The sequence below is a fragment of the Gobio gobio genome, assembly GCF_949357685.1.
Source record: "Gobio gobio genome assembly, chromosome: 13".
NCBI lineage: Eukaryota > Metazoa > Chordata > Actinopteri > Cypriniformes > Gobionidae > Gobio > Gobio gobio.
Window position 1 is genome coordinate 5509589 of NC_137106.1, and position 27039 is coordinate 5536627.

General features: G+C 38.8%; 2 protein-coding genes across 2 annotated transcripts; both read right to left on the reverse strand.

The window, feature by feature from the left end:
- Positions 1-224: 224 nt before the first annotated feature.
- gpr65 (G protein-coupled receptor 65) lies at positions 225-5091 on the reverse strand (the record flags this gene model as incomplete). The annotated part of the gene is made up of 1 exon (XM_079833978.1): positions 225-5091. One exon carries the CDS (start codon positions 5089-5091, stop codon positions 4069-4071), a length of 1023 nt encoding a protein of 340 aa, XP_079690104.1. The 3' UTR covers positions 225-4068.
- A 13450-nt stretch (positions 5092-18541) lies between these two features.
- LOC307136730 (ovarian cancer G-protein coupled receptor 1-like) lies at positions 18542-19426 on the reverse strand (the record flags this gene model as incomplete). Its single annotated transcript, XM_079833979.1, has 1 exon — positions 18542-19426. One exon carries the CDS (start codon positions 19424-19426, stop codon positions 18542-18544), a length of 885 nt encoding a protein of 294 aa, XP_079690105.1.
- Positions 19427-27039: the final 7613 nt, after the last annotated feature.

Genomic DNA, 27039 nt, shown 5'->3' on the forward strand with positions numbered 1-27039 from the left:
CCAGCCCTATGAGCAGATCATTTAAAAGAGAATGAGATAACACTGAAAAACATTAGTTAACCTCGTAACAATTTGCACTAACACATTTTAAGTAGAGGTCGACCAATAGTGGATTTTACCGATACCGATAACTAGGTTGGACCGCACTTGCCGATAACCGATTAATCAACCGATAGTTTTTAAAATGGATACTGGATAAAAAAAATACAACACACTTTAAGTAAAACAGTCCTGAACTTTATTACAAGAAATAAAAAAAACAGTACTGAACCATTGAAATGTGCTAAATTACATATATTTTAATATATTAAAATGAGAAGTTCTAACGTAATAGAAAATAATTTAAACATCAAAATACTATAAATAAATGTTTCTTTAGCTATAACCTAGAAGCATGCATGTGAATGTCATAGGTAACAGACTGCAAGTCCCATTTTGTTAACAAGGATGTATTAGCTTATTTAGCTAGCGCACATGAACTAAATGCATTATCCACTTAAGCTCTGGGACCATTTTTGGGATTTCCGCCTGGATTTGGCCTACCCAAATTGAAAAGCTTCCCACATACAGTGTCTCTAAATACACAATTTTGGTGCAATTTTACAGGAAACCCTTTGAAATTTCATAAACCACTGATATAGTGATAAACATGTGAGTATATGTTGTCTGAGCTGTAATAAACCCCTAGCCTGATGTTGTCATATTCAATTCTAGTCAGAATATGAGTCTGATACTACTCCGTTGGGCTGTGATTATGGGGCGTGTTTCAACCGAACTCAATTGGATAGACCTACAACCAATCAGAGCACCGGAGTGACGCATAACGTTAGTTGTCAAATGTCAACAGAACTCAACTGACAGTGTTGGGGCTGTTTTTCCATGTCCGCGGGTTGAAGCGACCCCAATTATGTGATATTTAGACCCAGGAACCCAGGCAACCCAGGCAACCCTGGCAAAAAAACACACATTTTTCACCATTTTTTTTTTGTCCGTCATCGTCTAAAGCCCGCCCTGATGATTTGATTGGTCCGAACAGCTTCTGTTGTGGGCGAACTCAAATGTTGTGGGCGGGGCTAAGTTCGGCTGGCATCCCAGCTAATAACCCCCCCAAAATCGATTGATTTTTTTGGTTATAAATTCATTTTTGAAAGTGTGTAACTCAGGCCCTGTGAGCTCTAGCACCCTGCAGACAGTTTGGGCTGTTCCCACTAGAAAATATCAGCTATCGGTGCCGATTAATCGGCAAAACCGATGAATCAGTCGACCTCTATGCAGCACTAAATTCGATAGATCATTTTTGAGAATTAATGTGTCATGTTGAGTAGAAAATGAACTCCAGATGTCACAAAATCGCAAGTTTTTCAGAAGAAATTATAATACAGCTGGAAAACAGCGACATTATTAATTATTCAAACCCCAGTGCATGATGGGAACACCAGTATCAGAAAAGTTGAGTAGATTTTACCTAATTTTATATCGCTGATATTTATGTTTTAATTTCTACAAGCTTGAATTGGGTACTAATATATAGAATTGACTTTTTTACAATTCTTGCCTGAACTCACTTTTTCATGTAGAAATTACATTAGTTTTTTTCTGTAGTATTTACTTCACGACAGAATAATTTTTATCAGTGCAGACTGAGTCTTACATCTGTTTAATTGTATTGTTGAGGTGTGTGTGTGTGTGTGTGTGTGTGCGTGTGTGTGTGTGTGTGTGTGTGCGCGTGTGTGAAACCTACGTTATGGGGACAAAATGTCGCCACAAACATATTTTTTTTGAACTGATCCAATGTTACAGTAAAGCCTTTAGTTTTACATCGTTGAACCTTTGAATCATCAAAAAAAAATTTTTTTTAAATATGAACTGTTTTTAGCAAATCATCTTATCAGAATGATTAGTGAAGGGTCATGTGACACTGAAGACTGGAGTAATGATGATAAATTCAGCTTTGATCACAGGAATAAATTACACTTTACTGTATATTCATATAGAAAACAGCTGATTTAAATTGTAATATTGAACTGTTTTACTGTATTTTTGGTCAAATAAATTGAAAAACAAAAACTCTTACAGACTCCAAACGGTATAGTGCAATATATAATGTGTATGTATGTGTGTTACATATGACAAAAACAGTACACAATAGTATAGGAGAATAGTTGAATGCTATTATTGGAAAAGTGAATATTGGACACAGCCTTGTATAATAGATATCACACTCCAAACGGATTTAACACACTTCAGATGTAATATTCTATATATATACACTTCAAATATATAATATTTTGTGCAAAGTATTAGGGAAGTCAGGCGAGTAAAAGTGAAAGTTCAGAAGTAGTTCCTAGTAAGTGCGTTTTAGTACCTAGCCTACACTGGGAAATTTTACAGACAGGAAGTGCTGATGAAATGATGTTCTCATTTCTCAAAAAATGCAAGGCTTTTTGTAAGTGCGAGATGTCTTGAGGTTGACACAGAATTCATGGACCAGTCTTTGTGTTTGAATGCATTTCTCTCCAAAAAAATGCAAATCCTGTCATTGATTCCTCACCCTCATGTCGGTCCAAACCCGTAAGACCTTCGTTCATCTTCAGAAAGATATGTCATTTGGACCTTGAACCGTTTGGAGCCCATTGAAGTCCATTATATGGAGAAAAATCCTGGAATGTTTTCATCAAAAACCTTAATTTCTTTTCGACTGAAGAAAGGAAGACATGGACATCTTGGATGACATGGGGGTGAGTAAAAGTGAACTAATCCTTTAAGGACACAAAAGGGGATATGCACGCTATTACACAGAACTACGGCCACTAGAGGGGAACATAATCAGCGACAGGAAATATAACATATAAAACTGACATTTGGATTTTTGACTAAACCGTGAACAATTGTTTCCTGCACACGTAGGCATACTAAGTGTCAGGATCCCAAAATTGACCCATTCTTCCTGCTGAAGCTTCACGTCTTATTGCCTGTATCCACTGTTGTCTTTGTTTTTTTGTGTCGACAGCTTATAAAAACTTAGTTCTGTGTTGTTTAGCTTGTTTGCTGTACACCTTGTCACATATCAGCGTTTAGACATTGTTCTGTTTTTTGTTATAAGTCAGAAATGACAAGGAGGCCGCCTCACGCAATACAAAGTCAAGGGGGAGCGTTGGATTGCCCCCCCCCCCACCACCCCCGGTGTGGGCGTGGCCTAAACACGTTCTGTCTCTATAGGCAGACCCGGCATGTTCATCACAGTGCCGAATAATATCCAGTACGTCCATAAAAATGTATTTTTTATGCATACTGTATGCCTGTCTGAGTGTGGTATAACCGTACTTATTAGCAAATAATCTGAATAATGAAAATTGCCAAGTATAGAGTTCTGCTTATGTCATGTAAATAATCGCATTATTGGTGAACATGTAAATGTAGTCATTGTTGAAATAGCCCATGTGACTCCATTGATTAAACCTTAATGTTATGAAGCGACGAGAACACTTTTAGTGCGCAAAACCCCCCCAAAAATAACAACTTTATTCAACCATTTCTTCTCGTATATGTCCGTCTCCTACACTGTTGATGTAGTAAATACAGTGCAGCGCTTCTGGTTTCTATGGCAGAACGGCAGCTTACCATTGGCTAGCTCCTGCGTCGTGGTTCTCACGCGAAGAGCGTCGGCCAATGGTAAGCTGCCACTCTGATGTAGAACTAGGAAGTGCTGCACTGTGTTTACTACGTCAGCAGACGAGAAGAAATGGTTGAATAAAGACATCATTTTTTGTGGGGGTTTGCGCACAAAAAGTATTCTCGTGGCTTCATAACATTAAGGTTGAACCACTGGAGTCACATGGACTATTTTAACGATGTTTTTACTGCCTTTCTGGGCCTTGAACGTGTTAATTAAGGTCAGAACGCTCTGGGATTTCATCAGAAATATCTTCATTTGTGTTCTGAAGATGAACAAAGGTCTTATGGGTTTGGTACGACATGAGGGAGAGGAATTATTGACAGGATTTGCATTTTTGGGTGAACTAACCCTTTAAAAACACTGTTGCATATATAAACATCAGCTTGATCCAATCACACATGTACTTCAGATGTGCAGTAAATGGGGCTATTGTGATTGGAATCCATCCCAGTTCCAAGGATCTGGTTGTTTTGCTGTCCCGCCTCTGTTTGCGGCTCTTTCTTCCGTATTCTCCTGAAGACGAGTAGCATGTTTGAAGCACTGGCTTGACCCGTTCTGCTCGTAAGGCCGTACAGGAGCGGGTCGGCAAGGCAGTTGAGCGTCGCGAGGAAGACGCTGGCCTTATGTCCGATGAAGAGCCAGTTGGGATTCGGACACTCCTCCAGCAAAACCCTCAAAACCATCATGATGTGCACAGGCCCGAAACACAAGTAGAGGGTCAGCAAAATGCCTCCTAGAAGCTTGAACACATGCCGGCGCTCCATCGACCCCAGAGTTTGGTTTTTCTTTACGTCCGAACAGATCTGCCAATAACAGAAACCCACCACCAATGCGGGAATCAGGAAACCTACGACAAAACGAGCGACATTGACCCGTTTTTGTGCATGTGGCAATGGGAATATGTCCAAGCAGACTGAATAATCCTCACCCTCAGAGTAGACACTATCTGCATGCACAGTGATTGCATTGAACACACCTGTAAAAATCCAAGCGGCAACGCTCACACTGAATGCAATCCTGCGCTTTCTAAACTCGCAAAACTTGAGCGGGTGAACGATGGCTAGGTAGCGATCCACAGCGATGCAGCTCAGGAGAACGGCGCTGGTGTAGAAGTTTGTGAAGAGCAGGAAAACGCACACGACACACGCGGTCCTGCCGTAAACCCACGTGTCGTGGAGAGCGAACTCGATCCACACAGGCAAACACGTGATGAACAAGAAGTCCGAGAGAGCCAGATTAAACAGATAAACGCCCAACTCGTTCTTCTGACGGATGAGTCGGTACGATACAAACAGGAAGAAGATGTTGGACGGGATGCCGATCAGGATCACAGTCAAGTGCAAGGCAACGAATACCTTCTGTTCTGGGTTAGACGGGTAGCAGTCCTCAGTATCGTTCCGGTCCGTTTGGTTCATCTCAAGGCAGCTAGTTTATACAAGGAGGGATATAGAGATCATTATTATCATTATGTAATAGTTTTACCTATTAACTGAACAGTTCACGCAAAATTGTAGTTTACCCAATGATACAAGTCCTCTTTTCATGCTGCTCTTTTACATACAGTGAAATTGAATATGGACAGAAGCATCATATGCAAGCCGTTTGTGAGTAATCTACACTAACAGGGCTCCAGCCTGTGTTCAAATCGTGGCATTTTGCAACCTTTTTTCTTGCTTGTGCAACTACATTTTGTTAGAGGTCGCATTGGTGGCCAACTGATAGAAGCTGTCATTTCTGTTTTATATGAGAAACGGCAAACAAAATGAAAGTGGAATGGAACCGTTTACAATAATAGACGGGTACACGGGTCGGTCTTGATCAGATGACACTAGGGCTGCCACTAACGACTATTTTTATATTATATTTTCTATTAAAAATAATGCTATAATCCACACTTTGACGATTCGTCAGATAGAGTCCCGCCCACTACCAGAGAAACCGCATATATTCTGCTTGTTCTTAAAAGCTGAATAATTCCAAACAAACTCCGTTATTTTTACAGGAAAATCGAGGGTATGCATTGACGTCACTTTCCCGCCGGACTGAGTGGCAAAAGAGCTGCGGCATGACTGGAGTTAATAGGGGAAACTGCGAAAACGTGAGTAAAACAAACAATTATCAGTTTAAACTAAAGTTTTTGGACTTGATATTAGTGTTCCTTACAATTTACCAACGATCCAGTGATCCATGGATATTGACATGCAGCCAGGAATCGTGTTTTATGACATTTATGTATAATATATCAAAAACTAAAGATATGCTCATTGATTTTAGGAGGAACGGTCACATGAATGAAGCTACTTTAATTAAAGGTCAGACTATTGAGACTGTGCAATCTTATAAGATGCTAAATGAACTTTGAGGCTAACTGTGAAGTGGTGTGAAAAAAGGGCCACCAACGTTTATATTGTCTAAGGAAACTTTCACACTTTCATATTGACCGAACGATAATTTTAGTCCCAAGATGCAGAACAAAGCAGTATAAAAGCAGTTTTATTCCTGCTGTTTTAACAGTGTTGAATAATAAATAGGGTTTTTTTTTCTGTGTACGTATGTTTATATAGGTATAGGTATATTTAGATATGTAGGGATGTGTATTTGTATATGAAGGTACAGGTTTATGTACTAAGTCTTGAGTGGTGGAGCCTTGAGCACATGTATCATGTAATAATTATTATTATTTATTTTTTTCTTAGTTTTTTCTTTGTTTTTTTTTGTGATACGGATGCCTTTTACTCATTATGTCATCATACTGCAAAACAAATTTACCTGCGGGTGTCAATGAAGTAACCTAACCTAACCTAATTTATATGATCCTGATTTCAACGCCGGGGAAATACATAAAGCTAATTTGTCTGTGAATTCTTTATAGAAAATGGGTAGGTCTAAATCCAGGTGATCACTTATATCAATGTTATATATATATACCGTAATTTCATCCAGCCCTAAAATTTGTATAGTTTTTGTCTGTGCTTATTTAAAAACATCCAATCATCACCAGAATATACGATGGTAAATCTAACTGTGAGTTATCAATACAATATAACGATACAATATAATGGGTATGATTTTACTACAAAATTCAACATATTGACACAAAATGATAACTGAAAATCCACGTTTCGCTGCCTGGAGTTCAGTTGTTTCTGTGATTTGCAGCTTCTCTTTAAAAATATACCTCAGATTTCTTGTCAGATCTATTTGTACCCTCTATTGTTCACATGTAACGTGTCGATTCTGCGCGGTATGTACTGTAAGACTCTCTCGTTGTGTGTGTGTGAGAAACACAGCACTCTCAGCAAAGCGACGGCGAATCGTCCACCTTCACCTGAGTTTACGGTGTGTCAAAGACAGGTACGCATCCATTGAGCTGAATTGAAATAGGTCGCTTGACGGAGAGCGAAACTCTCAAGCATTCAGCGAATGAAAATATAGCTATGCTAAACTTATACTAGCCTCTAATACACACACACACACACACACACACACACACACACACACACACACACACACACACACACACACACACACACACACACACACACACACACACACACACACACACACACACACACACACACACACACACACACACACACACACACACACACACACACACACACACACACACAATTGTGAGTAAAATCTAAGAGTTTATTAGCCAATGGCTAATGATAGACATTTAGTCGCCCAGAGTGATTTAATCGCATATTCGAGTGATTTCTCCCATTGTAGAGGGTTGACTATTCTGCTTTGCTGTATGGAAAAGAGCAGCTTCAATATTCATCATGATCTGCATTTGCGCTCCACAGAAGAACGCCATACGAGCGACACAAGGGCAAATAAACAATGGCAGAATCTTCAGTTTTGAATGAACTGTCCCTTTTAAGCAGATTTATCAATCACAAAACAGAGGAATTATACAATAGCGTCACTATCAACCAACCAAACCTTTAAAATGCGTTTAACTGCATCAAACTGCAGCCCGTGTGCTGAATATTTTAGATCGGATCTACTCACCATGAGTGCAGCATTTCAGAACTCTGTTTTCAAATGACAAAATATGAGCAAGGATTTAATCGAAGGAACTGCACATTGCAACAATCACATGAGAGGAAGCAAGAGTGTCAAACATCACTTCCTAGTTTGGGGGTTACTTATTTTAACTCCAGTGAGCAGAAACCACAAAACACTCAAGAAATGACTGTGCAAGCACCTGGCCTTCCTGAAACTGTGTCATATTTGTTTTCTGTATACATTTATACGTATATGTTCAATGTAGTCACTCAACAATGTTGTTAACATCGGATTACTGTAAGTTTTGATAATGAATAAATAGAGTAGGTAAGTACAGTAAATCAAACCGTCTAGTGTCTGTGAATATTAAACCGTAAAAAGACTATTTAACCCTCTATGGTACGCAATATGATTTCAATGAGAAAAAAAATATTTGTGGTGTATTTCCTGCTTAAAATAGGACACTATAACAATAACAATAAAAATTTTCATAACGTTTTTTAACGTTAACAAATAAGTTTGTTGCCTCAAAGCAACATTGTACCACAACGGACAAATTTAAACATTTGACATTTTCATGTAGAAAAAAGAAATCTATTTATTTAAAACATCAATTTCTTTAACCAGACACCTGAACAAACACATTTGTCCAGTTTATAATGTATTACAAATGTCATATTTAATAAAAAGTAACATTTCAAATTCAGCTGTTGCTCTCAGGCAACATTGTACCATCGTGGAACACAAGTATTACCAAACCATCACATCAAGTTATCATGTCAAGTTATCATATCAAGTTATCATATCCATCTTCATCCTCATCTCCATCTTCGATCTCTCCCTGCCGGATTGTCACTATGACCTCATCTTCCTCATCACATGACACCTCATCCTCACCCTCAACAGTTGTGTTATATACCTTTTTAAAATGCTATAGAAAATGTACAGATCAACAATATGTGCAGTTATAGTATGTGAATTACTAATCGTATATGTGCATTACAAAATCATGCAAAAATGCAAATAAATTTAGAGAATTCTAGCTCTTTTCCTTACAAATATACTATATTTGTATCCACCCTAGTGTGTCTGGTATGGCCTTATGCGATTCCATTATGGTACAATGTTGCCTTGAGGCAACACACAGTTTTTTGTAATTTACTCTAAAACATTTGATGATATATAATGTAAAGTTCTTGAAAATACTTCTTTACTTACCAGTGAATGTGACTCATATTTTTTGTGGGTGATTAACTGGCCAGAAATTAGTGAAAAATGCACTTTTCATTGGGGAAAATATGGAGCCATGTGACCTGTGCACATGTGCTGAAATTTTTTGCACTTTCATTGATTAGTATTTGAGTTCTTCTTCCCAGAGATAGGTTTGACCAATAAATTGCTTTTTAATTTTATTCAAAATAAACTAAAATAGACTATGTTGCCTGGAGGCAACACCGTACCATAGAGGGTTAAATATGAATCCTGCATGTTCTGCGTGTCTCTGTGAATGAATGAATGAATGAATGAATGAATGAATGAATGAATGAATGAATGAATGAATGGCACAGACGTGTGCTTTCGTTTTCCACAGACACGTGAACGCACACACACACACACACACACACACACACACACACACACACACACACACACACACACACACACACACACACACACACACACACACACACACACACACACACACACACACACACACACACACACACACACGCACACACGCACACACGCACACACTGAAGCACATGTGCCATGCCCGTGGCCTCTGCCATCTCACTATATGAGGACATGAACGCATGAACTTCATCTCCAGAGTCACTTCATCATCATTTTAGAGAATTTTTTTTTTTTGTAATTTATTTTAAAAGCAAGACAAAATAGTAAAAAAGCTAATTTATGCAATGGTGAAAAAATGGCAAAATAAATGGACAAAAATTGAAAAACCATGTTCGGTATTCGGCTTCGGCCAAGTGTTTTATTATTATGAACATTTTTAGCATTCCAGCAGACATTATACAAACAAAGCACAATATAGAAAAAAAAAAAAAGTAACATCAAAATATTTTTATTTGGCCATCTTATCTTATCTTTGGCCTATTATGTCTACAGGTCTCATAATCAAATGTTATTTGTTTGTTCACGAGAGGTTTTGCGAGCCTGTATAACTCAGCACTGAATAAAAACTCTGGCGGTTTGAGTCCAGAGGTGGACAAAGTACACAACTCCATTACTCGAGTGAAAGTAAAAATACTATTGGTCAAATATTACTCTGTTACAAGTGAAAGTTGTAAAATAAACTATTTTTACTTAAGTAAAAGTACAGAAGTACTTGCTTTTAAAAGTACTTAAGTATCAAAAGTAAATTTCCTTTTTTATGTCAATGCATTATTTTATTATTGTTGTATGAATGTACGCTATGCCACCATGGTGGTTTAAGCCAGTCAGTGATGCTCCATCCGACATGCTAGCATACGACCACCTTGAACTAATTTAAATACTTAAAAGTAACAAAGCTTTTTACAAAGCTGCTGTCACTTTAAGGCAGAATGCACAAATCCTATACACTGATACACATCCGGTATTCCCCCAACTGTTTACGTTCACTTAAGACATAATCAACTTTGTTTACGTGAATACTTTCCAAAATGAAAATTTTGTGTGTATTGGTCTGTTTAAAGCTACACTGTGTGATATTTTCCCCCATCTAGTGGTGAAAAGCTATATGACCATCCAGTGAATATCAGTTTCTGTTCCTTTCAATTCCGATTTCGTTTTAACTCCTACGGTGGCCGATTTAGTCCAAGATTAACATGGCTTCCAGTTCGACCTCGTCCACATTCGACACGGTGTCATCGAGTGTTAAAACGCCAAAGGCGAAGCTTGAATTTACGGGTATGTCCCTCTTTGGCTAATGTACTTTCAAGATGGAGGGGCAACATGGCGACCCGCATTCAAACCCTCACCCGTATGTATTTTCAATGGCATATTATAAACTTAAGAGAATACTTTATTACTTGAAAGAAGTAAATATACATTAATGAGCACATATATTTTTTAGCTAAGAATAAACTAAAAAAGTTACACAGTGTAGATTTAAGTGTGAAAAAAACGCAAAAGAAACCTCTATTCAGTACTCATGCTCTGGCATCTGAGAGGCACAAAAAACCAGACTGAACTCTTTCATTATGCTTTTTCAGATTCATCCATATGTCTATGCTTCTCTTTCTCCCAGACATTTACATTTTTTAACATTTCGTGAGACTGAAACTTACTTAAGTATACCCATGGGTGCACACACTGTGCCCCGAGGAACCGTCTTCTTCCATTTTGCTATAAACTGATCAGTATTAAAAAAATGTTGTGAAACTTCATATGACCCTACAAAACGGATTACTGATAAGCTGTCTGCAAAAAAAAAAAAAACTTTTAAAGAAGAAAAAAATCATCCACTGACTTGCAAAGCTGCTACAGAGACGACTTTCGACTTTTCGACTTCGAGGACCTTGATAGAAATGTAGTGGAGTAAAAAGTACGATATTTGGCTTTCAAATGTAGTGAAGTTATAGTAAAAGTTTCCCTAAAAAATAATACTTCAGTAAAGTACAGATACACAAAAAGTGTACTTAAGTACACTACTCAAGTACATGTACTTCGTTACTGTCCACCTCTGGTGGAGTCTGACTAACTTAAAACACATTGGCTATTGCGTACAAGAGATCACCGCTATGTCACCGCTGCAGAAACACGTGTAGGGCCTAAATGGATATATTTGACGTTCTACAGACACAAATATGCACTGGAGCGTTTGCCAATATATGATTACAGTATCAACTGAGGGTGCTCTTGCTTGCATTTGAGGGTGCTTAGACAATTCAGCAGAACAGTGAGAAAAGAAAAGCCTTCTTTAAGCCTTTATTGTACTCAACGCGTCCGTACCCCCGTTACAGTACAGAACCACTTTTGTGGCTACGGTGGCCGTTACAGTACAGAACCACTTTTGTGGCACGACTGAAGTGTGGTGTTGTGGCGCTTCCCCTCATGTGTACGTTGATGGGCGTTCCTCAAGTTTACCGCTATGGGCGTGCTTTTGAGCCAGCGGGCAATGCGCTACTTGTGGACAGATGATGTTTTGATGGTGGGTTTGCACACTGTGCAATAGATAAGATCTAATTCTCTGATGTCTTTTCCTTTCTCGAAAAACAAACACACACACACACACACACACACCAAACAAATGCACAGACGGGCAGATTTAGTGATTTGGGGGCCCCAAGCAAAATAGAGGATTGCACATATACAATTGCACATTTACAACCTTGAGGTTATTTTCACTGTTGTGATGATTGCTGCTGCACGACCCCTCCACCCCCTCAAATTTAAATTAGACTGAAGGAAATTATTACACACATAAGAATTATTGCAACCAAAAATGAAGTGTGTCTGTGTGGAAAGTAACTGTGCATGCATCATCTACTTGGGTCCTTCACAGAAATGAATGAGTGCAATTTAAAACGATAAACATAATATGCACTGTTGCTCCGTATTTAATTATAACTTCAGATGCATATGTTATGTTCATTTGTAGAGCCCTATGAAATCAGTAAAAAAAAAAATCCAAATTCCATAAAAATAAAAAAAAATTCCAGATTTTTATTTTTTTTTAATTCTGGGTGGTTATATTAAATTGTGTTAATCAAAAAGCATGTCTAATTAATTGAAATCATGAAACTTATTTAACATTAATTTAATAATTTAACAGCAATTTATCAAACGTTTAACAAAATATATATTTATTTGTTTTATGTATTAAAATATTTCTGGTAATCAAATGAAGGCATACAACACTTATCTTTTATTCCAATGAAAATTAAACAACTCCTTTAAATTTTGTTCGTTCAAAGTGCTACACAACAGGTTTATAGCCTGTTAAAATTATTACATTAAGCCATAGGCTACGCTACTCTGTCCAAACTTTTATTTTGATGGGTTGCCTTGAAGACATTTTTCTGTGTGTATGTGTTATGATGATAGTTTCTCTCAAATGAAATGGTTCAATGCGCGTGAAGTGTAAGGCCCTATGATTTCCGCGATGCATAAAACACAGACTCGCGGAATCCAGTCATAAAAATGGAATTTACTGTTTAACACAGAATTTGTCAAATTTTGGATGAATAAGTCGGCACACTTCAATCAAATCGCAATATGGACTACTAGTGTATGTTAATATTAAACGGCGAAAATAATATAAAAATATGAATCGTGCATTTTTTATGTCTCTGTGTGAATAAATTGTGAAGGCGAGCGTCGCGCGTGCTGCAGTAGTAAATTAAACCGCGTGTCTGCGCCATTCATTCCATGACATTCCGTTTTTTTTTTATGAATGGATTCCCTGATCCTGTACGCGTTTTCGGAATCGCGGAAATCATAAGGCCCTACACTTTCTACAAGATGCACGATCAACGGACGCAAAGGGGGTTGACGTGGTAATGAACACCACAGCAACCGCTTGTGTATCCGCGCTGAACGCGTTTCGTATATAACAAGCATTTTAGGGGCCCCTTGGCTTTTGGGGGCCCCAGGCGGTCGCCTACCTTTTCCTAATGGTAAGTCCGCCCCTGTGCACAGAAATACAGCACTCAAGAGTTTGGACACACCTGCTTATTTTTATGATGACTATTTCCAACATCTTAACAGTTCACACATATGCACGTTTTTTATTTGTCCAGCGATATAAGCAGAAGCCTTTAGATTTTCATCATATTTGATACACATATTTCTAAGGCCTCTAAATGTTCAACTTTGCTGAAAATAAAAACCTGCTGCACACAATATACCACATGCCTTCTGCCGTCTGATTGATCATTTAGACTTTTTAAGCAAGTAAAATCTCGTCTTTTTGCGGTGAAATCTGCACTGATTTGTATCAAGTAGGCCTAAACGTAAAAATAACTTTGATATTGTTAATAATGTTTCAAGATTACTGGACTGAAGCAGCTTTACTTGATTATTCAAAATCACAAGTATCTCTCAAATATGATCATCAGGCTTTTGAGGAAAGTTTATTTATCTCTCAATCATCATTGCATTTATTATGTTTCAAAACCAGAGCTTTAATCATAAAACTGAGCATAATATTGATATATATTAATATTTATATGCATTTTATGTTTGTAGTCTGTTATACATCGTATTGATTTACATTACAATAATTTCATCTTACACTGTAAAAGCTAACGCTGAAAATAATGAATTGGTTTGAGTAGAGCCAACTCAAATAGTTCAATCAAATGAACTTTTATGAGTATTTAGAACTTTCTTTTTCTTTTGAGTTCTCAAAACTGACACATTTTCAGTAATCTGAATTATTTCACTGTTTTGAGTTTTATGAACTTGTTCCTTTTAATTTAGACAAACTTAAATTTAACTGAAACTGGGCTGGGATTTCTATTTCCCAGCATGCTTTGCCATGACACTCAAAAAGGACAGTAAATGCTAAAATTAAGTGTTATTATGTGTTTTTGTGCAAGATTAATATTAAGGTGAAGATTGTTTAGAAGAGTTTCTGTTATGTTGGGTTTTGGGGTATGCTAATGCTATCAAAGCATTGTGTTACCAGCAAGGTAGCATTTATTGAAGCATTTTTTAGTTTCCACTACTAAAATATTGAAGTTTTAGTCAATTTTAAATGTATAAATTAAATGTATGAGTACAAAATAAAAGTCTGCAAGTTCTGCTCACTTAAACGTAAAATTTCTTAACTTAAATTTTATGCAACCTATTTATAACTTATTCGAGTTTACAGTGTACTTTTTGTCCATATAAATATCAGCATCTGCACAAAAGTGCATATTTGTGGCCTTTCCCCCCCCTCTATATATCTTATGAGCTATAAAACCCTTATGTATCAAATATGATACTCAACAAATACACATATGAAAATATTTTTAAAAGATTGTTAAAATATAAATTCAGTCAGTTGTGTCCAAACTTTTGACTGCTACTGCATTGTTAATAATGACAAATTAGTGTGTCAAGACATTAAAATTAGGGATGCACAGATATGAAAATATCTTATTTATATTTGAAAGCTGATAACTGATATATTGGCCGCTAAATCTTAATCCAAATTTGTATATATTTTTTGAGAGCCTGATTACAAAAACAAAAGTCTTTCCATTAAAATCCATGTCCCAAGCACACAATTAGGATTTTATGTAGTCTATATCACTGGTTCTCAAACTTTTTATACCAAGGACCACCTCAGAAAATATTTGGTTGTCCAAGTACCACCATAATGACCAACATTAAAATACAGTAGCGTAGTAGGCCTAACTATTCAGCTACAGCTCTGCACAGTTCAAAAACGAGGCAGTTTATTCCTAATAAGAATATTTATTGTTGTCAGCCACTTTAACTTTGTAAATACACAGTTTGTACATTAACATTTTGTTCCTGGGGAACAAAACATATAACTAGACCTTTAAAGGCTCACAATTGGTCCTTAGGGTACAATTATACCATTGTTTTCCTCTACTACGGTCCTAGTGAGTCGCTGTCCTGCAGAGTTTGGCTCCAACTCTGATAGACATCTATAGAAGCTCTTATTGAGAAGTTTAACAGAGGTTTAGATGTTGATGTTTAATTGAAAATATTTGGTCATCATTATGGTGATCAGTGTTTCATTTAGTTGGGCAGTTTGACTCTTGGCTTTTTATGCAAGTTTGTGGTTTTTCTTACAGTGTTAACAAAACACATAATCTGTTCAAGTCAAAAGAAGCCATAAACAAAAATAGTCACAAAGAAAAATGTTTGACTAAACTCATCACTGACTAAATATATTAATATATAATATAATCACCAACAATACTTTCTTGCCATAGATCAGACATTCTGAATTTTGATTTTTAAATCAGTTCTAGGGGAAAAAAGTTTAGACATACACAGATATCAATGGTGACATACTTAATGCTGCAATGCATGCTGGGAGCCATGAGTTTTATACTGTGGTGGCTTAGTAGGGTTGGAGCTAGACTCTGCAGGACATCAACTCTCTAGGACCGAACTTGCCTACCCCTGACTTAGAGGTACAAAAATTTACCCTTAAAAGGTACAATTTTGTACTCTTTTTTTGGAGAGTGTATCAGTGAATCCCAGTTGTCTCCAATGAAAGTTTGTAAAACTGTCTGGTGTACAACAATCACTGCAGAGGCAGGTGTTAGTGGTAGATGTCCACAAAATTAATCCACCTCCAAAGCATAATTAGCTAGCTAACTGTAGGCTGTAGTAACTAACGGTACTGACAGTAAATCGCAATTGAACGGGCGAACTGATGCAAATGATTATTATATTGTTAGGGGCAGGGCCAGCCTCAGTGGCTCTAGTGCGTCATCGAGCCACTGTTTTAGTACTACACAGTTCACAGTCTTTGTAACGTGTTTAAGCAATACATTTCTAACATTTATAATGTGTTTAGAAATAGAGTTGTTCCGATACTAGTATCAGAGATACCACAACAAATTCTAGCATCGGTATCGGCGAGTACTTGAACCCATGTACCGATCCGATACCATTTTCTTAAACAAGACCTATTTATTATGATCGCTAGCTTTGTCTAACCGCTGCACGGTTCTTCTTCGCCGCTCAGAATGCATTGCAAACACAGGAATTTGGGCTGTGTTGCCACTGTTTAGTGCAGCGAAGAAGAAATGAAAACGCGTTAGCAGTATTTCAGACTGGACCAACCAGCCAGTAAAACGGCGACTAGGGATGTCACAAGTACCGGTACTTCGGTACCAAGTCGGTGCTGAAATTTAAAAAATGTGATGATACCAGCATTTCGTCAGTACCGGTAATACGACTCCTGAGTATATTCAGTCCCCGCAGCTGCGTTCAATCGCTTCCGTGTTAATCTAAGCACAGGACTCCAGACTGTAGCCGAATATAGACTAGTGTCTGTGAATATTAAACTGCAAAATACTATTTAAATATTACTCCTGCATGTTCTGCGTCTCTGCGTGAATGACAGCAGCAGACCCTCGCTCGCTGTCTTTGTAGTCTCTGCCGTGTGTCACTAGCCTGGATGCCAGCCGAAATTAGCCCCGCCCACAACATTTGAGCTCGAGCAGTTCGGTCTGGACTTGATCCGTGGAGGAGTAATTATGCCCGAACAGAAACTGTTCGGACCAATGAAATTGTCAGGGCGGGCTTTAGACGATGATGGACAGATGATAAACAGTAACGTAATCATCACGTCATCAAAGGCGCTTGGGTTGAATTTGTTCTAATCCTAAACGGAGAACTTGTTGGTATATGCGTTCACCTTTACTATTTCTCTCAGAAATGATGATGGTGTTAGTAAGTACTCCGTGTATCCTTAAATTCTTTTTTTACAACACCGGCAAAGATCGTTTACACTCATCTTTTTCTTCTAACTTAACTTATTCCAGCGTGCGTGCAGACAGTGTTGCCAAGTTTTTACAACAAAATCCGCCCAATTGCTACTCAAAACTAGCCAAAAACAAGAAGGTTCTATGGAAGAAAATGGCATTTGGGAAATAAATGGCAAATAAAATATGTGTTATTTTGGCAGGGCTGCCTGCTAAAGTTCACATTCCTGGGTCTGTATATCACATAATTGGGGTCGCTTCAACCCGCGGACATGGAAAACAACCCGCGGACATGGAAAACAACCCGCGGACTTGGCAACACAGTGCAGTTGAGTTCTGTTGACATTTGACAACTAACGTTAATGCGTCGCTCCGTTGCTCTGATTGGTTGTAGGTCTATCCAATTGAGGTCTTTCCTGGTTTAGTTGAAACACACCCCATAATCACAGCCCAACGGAGCATTTATCAGACTCATATTCTGACTAGAATTGAGTATGACGACATCAGGCTAGTGTGTCACTATATGAGGACACGAATGCATAAACCGGCACTTCATGAGAATTTACCGTTTCATTTGAGAAAACTGTCAAAGATCTCAAAGATCTTCACGGCAACCCGTCAAAATAAAAGTTAGGCTTAACGTGAAGAAATTGACAGAATATCAGTAGTTGTTGTACAGTAGATTTAGCTACATCTCTATGTAATAATAATAATTATGCCTAGATGTTTGCTTATTTTTCACTTGTTTTGTTGTAAAGATATTTTTTTCTGATTAAAATATCAGTTTTTTATACAGTTATATTGTAAGACTAAAAGATCTTTTTCAGTTTGCGGTGTCAGATTTGTCGATGCATTTGAAGTTCTTTTTACGCTTAAGAAAAATAAATAATATTACAGTCAAATGCATGTCAGATAATACAAATACTGTGATAAATACAGTAGTTCACTGTATGTTTTTGTTCATGTTTTATTGAGGGATAAGTCTAAAGCACACCATAAAATAATTCTAGCAATTCATACAGGACTAGTAGTATACAGATACACACCCAGGTATCGGAACATCTCTATTTAGAAACTAATTTTAGAAATGCCTTTACAGTGCCTTTAATTTAGTGATTCCTCTGCGTACCACTAGAGGGAGTACCACACTTTGAGAACCACTGGTCTATATGACAGACTTGCGTTGCACTAAACTTTATTTTCATTTCATTGAAAGTGATTCCAATCATATTTTAAGCAATTCACACCCATCATGGTGAACAGTGCACATCTGAAGTGTCTCAGCTGAAGAAAATAATACATCATTTATCGGCTTTAATATATCAGACAAATTCTCTTACCAGGCCGATGACGATAGCATTAAACATGAACATATATCGGCAGATACCGATATGGTGGCCGATCCCTAATTACTGAAATACAGTATATTTGTAGTCTTCCAGAGTCAGGGTTTCACCACAGATGAATAAATCTTGCTGACTTGTTTCTCACAGCTCTGAAAAAGGTTTTTCATTTCAATTTTGGCACTTTCACTTATGAGACAATAAATGATAGGGTCTAAAACGCTGTTTATTGTCGTCGTGGCCACAAACACCATGTATACATCTCTCAGATTTTGCGCAGAGCTGCAGTTTCCGGGCTCCAGCAGTCCTCGGAGGAACATCACCACCTGAAACGGGGTAAAAGCCACCAAGTAGGTGAAGAGGAGAAACAGGAGCAGGAAGCAGATCTTCCTCCGTTCGCTGACCAGCGTGGATGTGCTTTTCTTCAGCGCCCTGATGATCTCCAAGAAGCAGAAGGTCATGATGAGCACAGGAACGAGAAACCCCAGGACGGCTCGCGTGATGGCCACGACGCCGGCTTCGCTGGTCATGATCATCGGCTCCTTGCACATTTGCAGGGCAGAAAAGTTCCTGATGGCTTTCGTGTGGGCCAGGAGATGGAGATGAATGGTGATCTCCAGCAGCCATACGATGGCGCTCACCAGCACGGCGGTTCTGATCTCTCGCACCCATCCAAAATGCAGTGGAAACACAATGGCTAGATATCGGTCCATAGAGATACAGCACAGAAACCCCGAGCCCACGTAGAAGCTGTTGAACATGACCACCGCAATAACACTGCACAGACTGTCATTCACCTCATGCCCCAGTGCCATCATGATCCAAACGGGCAGAGTTAGAATATACAGCAGATCCCCGACAGACAAATTAATCAGATAAACCGCCAGATTATTGCCCTTCCTCATCAGGACGCAGGCCACGTACATGGACAGGCAGTTTGCAGGAAATCCAACGATGAAGAACAGCGAGTAAGCCGTCGGGTACATGTACCGCTCAACCGTGTCTCCATGTGTGCAGTTAGACAAGTTCTCAGAGTCGTTGATGGCCATGGTGAACGCTGGCACTGAATGCAACACTCATCCGCTCAACATATAATGCTGTGAGTAGGTGTTGCCTTCAGGGAAAGATAAGCCATGCAAATCATGTTTTCAGAAAGAGTTCAGCATGGCTGTTGATTTCCAGGGTAAAAAGCTCCAGAGGGAATATTGTGTATGTGTGTAATTTGTATTATTGTTATGTCTTTCAACTCCTTAAATAGACCCCTGAAGGTGTGCTGTGGTGTCTGGCACCACGATTTTAGCAGCAGATTCTTTAAGTCCTGTAAGTTGTGAGGCGGAGCCTCCGTGGATTGGACTTGTTTGTTCAGCACATCCCACAGATGCTCGATTGGATTGAGATCTGGGGAATTTGGAGGCAGAGTCAACACCTCAAACCATTCCTGAAGCATTTGTGCTTTGTGGCGGCGCATTATCTGCTGAAAGAGCCACAGCCACCAGGGAATACCGTTTCCATGAAAGGCTGGACATGGGCTCAACAATGCTTAGGGAGGTGGGACGTGTCAAAGTAACATCCACATGGATGGAGGACTCAAGGTTTCCCAGCAGAACATTGCCCAGAGCATCACTGCCTCCGCCGCCACGCCTTCTTCCCATAGTGCACCTGGTGCCATGTGTTCCCCAGGTGAGCCACACACACACACCCGGCCATCCACGAGATGTAGAAGAACACGTGATCATCAGACCAGGCCTCCTTCTTCCATTGCTCCGTGGTCCAGTTCTGATGCTCACGTGCCACTGTTGGTGCTTTGGGCGGGGTCAGGGGTCAGCATGGGCACTGGTCTGCGGCTGTGCCGCCCCATCCCATTTAAGCCCATCTGTGTTTCATATAAGCCACTATGCTTTTTAAATGCAAATTTTACGTTGTATTAAATAAGCACTTCAATTATGATTAATTTTTTGATCAGAATAACTAATAGTAATTATAGAAGTGCTGATTTTCAGTATCCATTCACTATAGTATTTCCTCAAGGCGTCTGTTCGTCTGTCTCACCAGCTCATGACAGTCTTTCTGCTCAATATCCTTTAAGGCTGATGAACTGCAGATGTGTCATGTGTTATCATACCGTACGTATGGACAGTTTAGACATCTGGATTAAAACCAGATAACTGAAACATCTTCACAGATGTGATGTATATGTGAAATGAGAGTGGGTTATGTGAAGAAAAGCTGCTGTTCTGACTGTGTCATTTCTGAAGTGGTTCTTGCATTAGATCCTGTACATACATGCACAGTATGCTGGAAGTGTGCTGGGGTCTTCAGTTGGGCTTATAATGCATCATAACAGTGTCTGATTGCTTGATACTTTATCATTATGAATATAAACAAATAAGATGTCTTTTAGTACTCACTATCAAGCTAGAATAACGATACTGGTAAAGTTTAAAATACACACACAACACAGTGTCTACGACACACACAGATACAAGATAAAAACATCAGTAAACATCGGTAACGTTAGAGTATATAAAAACAAACCAAGGGCCGAAATAAACGTGAAGGTAAAGTTCCCGGTGAACATGGTAAAAGAGTTTAGACAGAGGGTAGTAGCTAAAGCTAACTTAGTTCTAAAAAAAGTTCCTGGATGCGGTGTACTAGCTTTTACACATGCATTTTGTTATCTAAAGTTACATTTTGCGAAATTCAACACGACAGCGATCAACTTGAGCTAAGCATATTGAGTATTTATCATCTCTACTAATGGTTCGCTAAGTGTATAACATTGTAACTTTATGCTAAGTAATGTTATGTTAGCTATATTAGGCAGCTACGTGTGCTAGTGAGACATGCTTCATGAAAACATAAACCAAAAAAATGTATAATCAAAATGAAAGATTACCTGTCCAGCAGAAATACAGCCTCTTGAACTCCTCAAATCAAACGGGTGCGCCAGGGTTGCCAGGTTTTCACAACAAAATCCGCCCAATTACTACTCAAAACTAGCCCAAAACAAGCCAATCGTGTTTCTCCAGTAAAAATCGCGTTTGGGGGGTAAAATATGTCTTTTTGGTAGGGTAATAATACTATTTTCTAACGTTTAACAATTCTTCAATAATTATTTTAAATGTGATTTATTTTGTCATGCATTAGAACTCTATTCTAATATTAATAAAAATATGCTAATTCATCTCTTCAGTTACGTCTTGTCAGTAGTAATGTTATGTTCGCGGCAATATGCGGATTCGAATCCAACTAGCCGCGCCTTTTTTGTCATTAAAAATGGCTAAACTGTCAGTTATGACAATTTTAGATAGAAACACGTCTTGACAAAGATGACAGGACACCATAACACTTTTGTCGTTTGAAAGTGAACTAACTGATAAGTGATTTTATCATCATCTTCAATTCAAAACCCAGGCAACTCCGACTTGTTTAGTACAGACATCAGCCATACAAGGTAAGCTATGGGTAGGTTTTTAGTCTGGCCCGCCGTGGCATGGCAATCATATATTTGCATGATATATTTGTGAGCACGTTTATTAATGGCAGGTTGTCGATACAGGACATTGTGATTTCTCTTCGTGATATAGTTATCAGGTTACAGCGTTACACGTTACAGCCGCCCACACTTTGATTGATCGCATGGAGCTTAGTAGTGCTTACAGTATTTACTTTCTGACACTAATAGCAATAGTGGAATTTTAAAGCAACCGGGCATTAGAAGGCATCAACATGTAGAAGTTGATTATATTAAAAGACAATAGACAATGAAAGGTCCAACATATAGGCTACGAAATACTTTTAGCTATGTTTCAGTCGGATTTTTGGATTTTTCTTCCAAATTAAGGGGTTAATGCGAATTATTCCGGCCCACCCACACTATTGGAGGCCCACCCATCATCAACTTTCTGCCTACGCCACGGTTTCACATTACCAATATTTCATACGAACTGTGCCCCGTTCTGAACTACACTGCCAGTGTAAAAACACCCTTTATTTACACTCACCTAAAGGATTATTAGGAACACCATACTAATACTGTGTTTGACCCCCTTTCGCCCCCTTTCGACCCCCTTTCAGAACTGCCTCAATTCTTCGTGGCATTGATTCAACAAGGTGCTGAAAGCATTCTTTAGAAATGTTGGCCCGTATTGATAGGATAGCATCTTGCAGTTGATGGAGATTTGTGGGATGCACATCCAGGGCACGAAGCTCCCGTTCCACCACATCCCAAAGATGCTCTATTGGGTTGAGATCTGGTGACTGTGGGGGCCATTTTAGTTCAGTGAACTCATTGTCATGTTCAAGAAACCAATTTGAAATGATTCGAGCTTTGTGACAGTGCATTATCCTGCTGGAAGTAGCCATCAGAGGATGGGGACATGGTGCTCATAAAGGGATGGACATGGTCAGAAACAATGCTCAGGTAGCCATGACATTTAAACGATGCCCAATTGGCACTAAGGGGCCTAAAGTGTGCCAAGAAAACATCCCCCACACCATTACACCACCACCACCAGCCTGCACAGTGGTAACAAGGCATGATGGATCCATGTTCTCATGCTGTTTACGCCAAATTCTGACTCTACCATCTGAATGTCTCAACAGAAATCGAGACTCATCAGACCAGGCAACATTTTTCCAGTCTTCAACTGTCCAATTTTGGTGAGCTCGTGCAAATTGTAGCCTCTTTTTCCTATTTGTAGTGGAGATGAGTGGTACCCGGTGGGGTCTTCTGCTGTTGTAGCCCATCCGCCTCAAGGTTGTGCGTGTTGTGGCTTCACAAATGCTTTGCTGCATACCTCGGTTGTAACGAATGGTTATTTCAGTCAAAGTTGCTCTTCTATCAGCTTGAATCAGTCGGCCCATTCTCCTCTGACCTCTAGCATCAACAAGGCATTTTCTCCCACAGGACTGCCGCATACTGGATGTTTTTCCCTTTTCACACCATTCTTTGTAAACCCTAGAAATGGTTGTGCGTGAAAATCCCAGTAACTGAGCAGATTGTGAAAAACTCAGACCGGCCCGTCTGGCACCAACAACCATGCCACACTCAAAATTGCTTAAATCACCTTTCTTTCCCATTCTGACATTCAGTTTGGAGTTCAGGAGATTGTCTTGACCAGGACCACACCCCTAAATGCATTGAAGCAACTGCCATGTGATTGGTTGATTAGATAATTGCATTAATGAGAAATTGAACAGGTGTTCCTAATAATCCTTTAGGTGAGTGTATATTCTTAAAATGAGAGAAGTCACTGCTTATTCTGAATTTTTAAGCTTAGGCTTAGACAAGTTCTTTGAAAAACATCTATGACCTTTGATACATGTCTAGTCTCCATGCTCTGTCGAGTATGGTTTCACTAATAATAAACATACATTTGCATAAAGCATGCATATTGGTCCATACCAATGTTGATTAGAGTATTAAAAACTTGAAACGTATTAGTTTAAGGTACTTTTAGAACTGATAAAAATGTGCGATTAAGCTGCGATTAATCACGAGTTAACTCATTAATCACGATTAAATATTTTAATCGATTGACAGCCCTAATATATTTATATATATTCTTTATTATACTTTTCAGTGGAAATATTTTGATGTCATAGCAGCGTGATATGAGATGCATTGTTCCACAAATTTAAATTTTTGTGTTTATATTCCACAAGAAGCATCCTAGAGACAATGCTAGTACATTTTCCACGGAAATGAGACACGTGAGCCATGCCATGTTTTCTGAGTCTGTTTTGCATCTTCTCTCATTTGAATCGCTGGTGCCACTTATATCAGTGAGGATCAGACTATTGCTATTTAAACCCTGTATTACATGTTGCAGTTCCTAATAAATGTGCCAGTCATCAGCTGGTGAGATCTTGGATGAAGGAGAGTGTTTTATTACATCAGTTGTTGAGTATATTTGCATATTTACAAGTTGGCACCATTCACATTACAGTTACAGTCATGCGTTTGGCAGATGCTTTTATCCAAAGCTGCTTGCATTACATTAACATTTGATCAGTTCTTACTTTCTCTGGGAATCGAACCCATGACCTTGGTGTTACTTCGCTCTACTGTTTGAGATACAGGAAAACAATAATAACCATAACACAACATTATCGCTAAAAGTGTGAAAAAATAATAGAGAGGTGTAGGGATGATGTTAAAATCCTGAAGACTAATTCACATATGTAAAGGAAACACGCTGTCGTAGCTTAAATGCAAAGATGAACTTGAAAATATTTGGACAATTTCTAGCACCTTCTTCACCAGGATGACCAAAAACATGTAAAAGAGTAGAAGCCCTTTGGCTGGGCCGCCAACAAGACGCTCATTTGTCAGCATCGCCGGTTTATTGTAAATATTATGCTAGAAAGTGTTTCTTCACCATATTTGGTTTTGCAAAAGACAACTGTGTGAAATATGCATCATCTGAAAGTTGAATAAATAAGCTTTTCATTGATGTATGGTTTGTTAGGATAGGACAATATTTGGAATATCTTGAATCTGAGGGTGCAAAAAATTCTAAATATTGAGAAAATCTGTGGTGTAATTTTACAGGAAACCCTTTGAAGTTTCATAAACCACTGCTAAAAGTGATAAACATGTGAGTATATGTTGTCTGAGCTATAATTTTTGGTCATAAATTCAGTTTTTTGGGTTAATTTGACCCCAGGTTCTTTTAGCTGTATAAAAAAAAAATTTACACCCATTTGTTTAGGTTGTTTTATTGAGGTCACTATAACATGCTATAATTTTATATATTCAATGTAACATTCAAACAACTTCCCTCTGATTTAGGGCTCTAATCTAACCTAACCAAACCATACCTGTAGTATTGCGAGAACTAGTAGTTCACGTTATTATGGTCCTGCCCCACCACGTGAATGACAGGGTAGCCATAGTGCTGCTAATCTCATCAAAATGGTTCCAGGGCCCACCAGATATGCTGTCAGACATAAATGACCTGAGACAATGACCTTAAATTGCTGGGGTCAAATTAACCCCAGTGGGTAACAAATCCATTCAGATCCATTTGAATAATTCTGCATACATGATATAGATAAAAATCCAGTATTTTCTGGAATCTAGTGGGAACTGTCCAAACTGTCTGCAGGGTGCTAGAGCACAGAGGGCCTGAGTTACACACTTTCAAAAATGAATTTATAACCAAAATACATTTATAATTTGGGAGTTATTACAGCTCCGACAACATATACTTGCATGTTTATCACTTTTAGCAGTGGTTTATGGAACGTCAAAGGTTTTCCTGTAAAATGTATTTAGAGACCACTGTATGTGGGTATGGGAAGCTTTTAAAGTTGGGTCGGCCAAATCCAGGCAGAAATGGTCCCAGAGTAATTTAGTGTAAATAAGTTACTTTGTGTAAAACAAATGCCAAAGTGATGCATGTCTCCAGAAAGTCTCTAAGCTTTTAAATGGCACCACATATGAGGTCAGAGCTCCTCCACAGACATTTAACATTTAAAGTATATACTTGATGATCTGTACAGGGTCCGCAGAGTTTAAGAGGTTAATATCCTAATGATTTTTGGCATAAAAGAAAAATGGATAATTTTGACCCATACAATGTATTGTTGGCTATTCCCACAAATAAACCCCTGAGACTTTTGACTGGTTTTGTGCTCCAGGTTCACGAATGTGTGTGAATGTTGCTGTTTCGATAAGATAAAGGCGCTCACCTCTGTGCTCTTTGTTCACAGTTGCATCAAAAGCTGAAGGGCCCTATTTTAACGATCTGAAACGCAAGTGTCAAAGCGCGAAGCGCAAGTAACTTTGTGGGCGGGTCTCGGCGCTGTTGCTATTTTCCCGGCGGGATAAATGGCTCTTGCGCCCGGCGCAAATCTAAAATGGGTTGGTCTGAAGTAGCTTCATTATTCATAGGTGTGGTTTGGGCGTAACGTGAATAAACCAATCCGAGCGTCATCCAACATTCCCTGTAAAAGCAGGTGCGCAAGTTCCATTATGGATTGCTATTATTATGGCGTATTTACCAGGCGCACGCCAGGAGCGGTTCACAGCCGAGGAGACTGATGTGCTTGTAAGAGCAGTGAAAGACAGAGAAGTTGTGTTGTATGGGGATGGGAGAAACCCACCCAAAATAGCGTCGGTTAAACAGGCGTGGGAGGAAATAGCCACAATTGTTTCATCAGCTGGCATCCCCAGGACGTCGCACCAGTGCCGCAAGCGCTACAATGACATCAGAAGACGGGGAAAGTCCAAGCTTGCCAGCATCAATCGGGCACGCCGTGTAACGGGAGGTGGATCTGCCTCTACTCAGGACCTGACGCCAGCAGAGGACATCGCTGCGTCCACCCTCACCGATTTTTTTCCCTGGTTCTTGACGGACAAACCAATTTGTTAGATGTCCTTATATACATATATGTCTTGCCAGAAGTTGCCACTATTGGGCAAACAGGTCTCCTTAATTATTAGACTACAATTAGCCTGAATAATTTGTAAGCTAGATTTATGCCTATTTTTTCACATCTTCGTGGCACACCACAATGATTTCCGTCATCTCATGTGTTAATATTTTTTAGTGTAACAATTTATGATTTGCAAAAATAACTGTTGCATCTG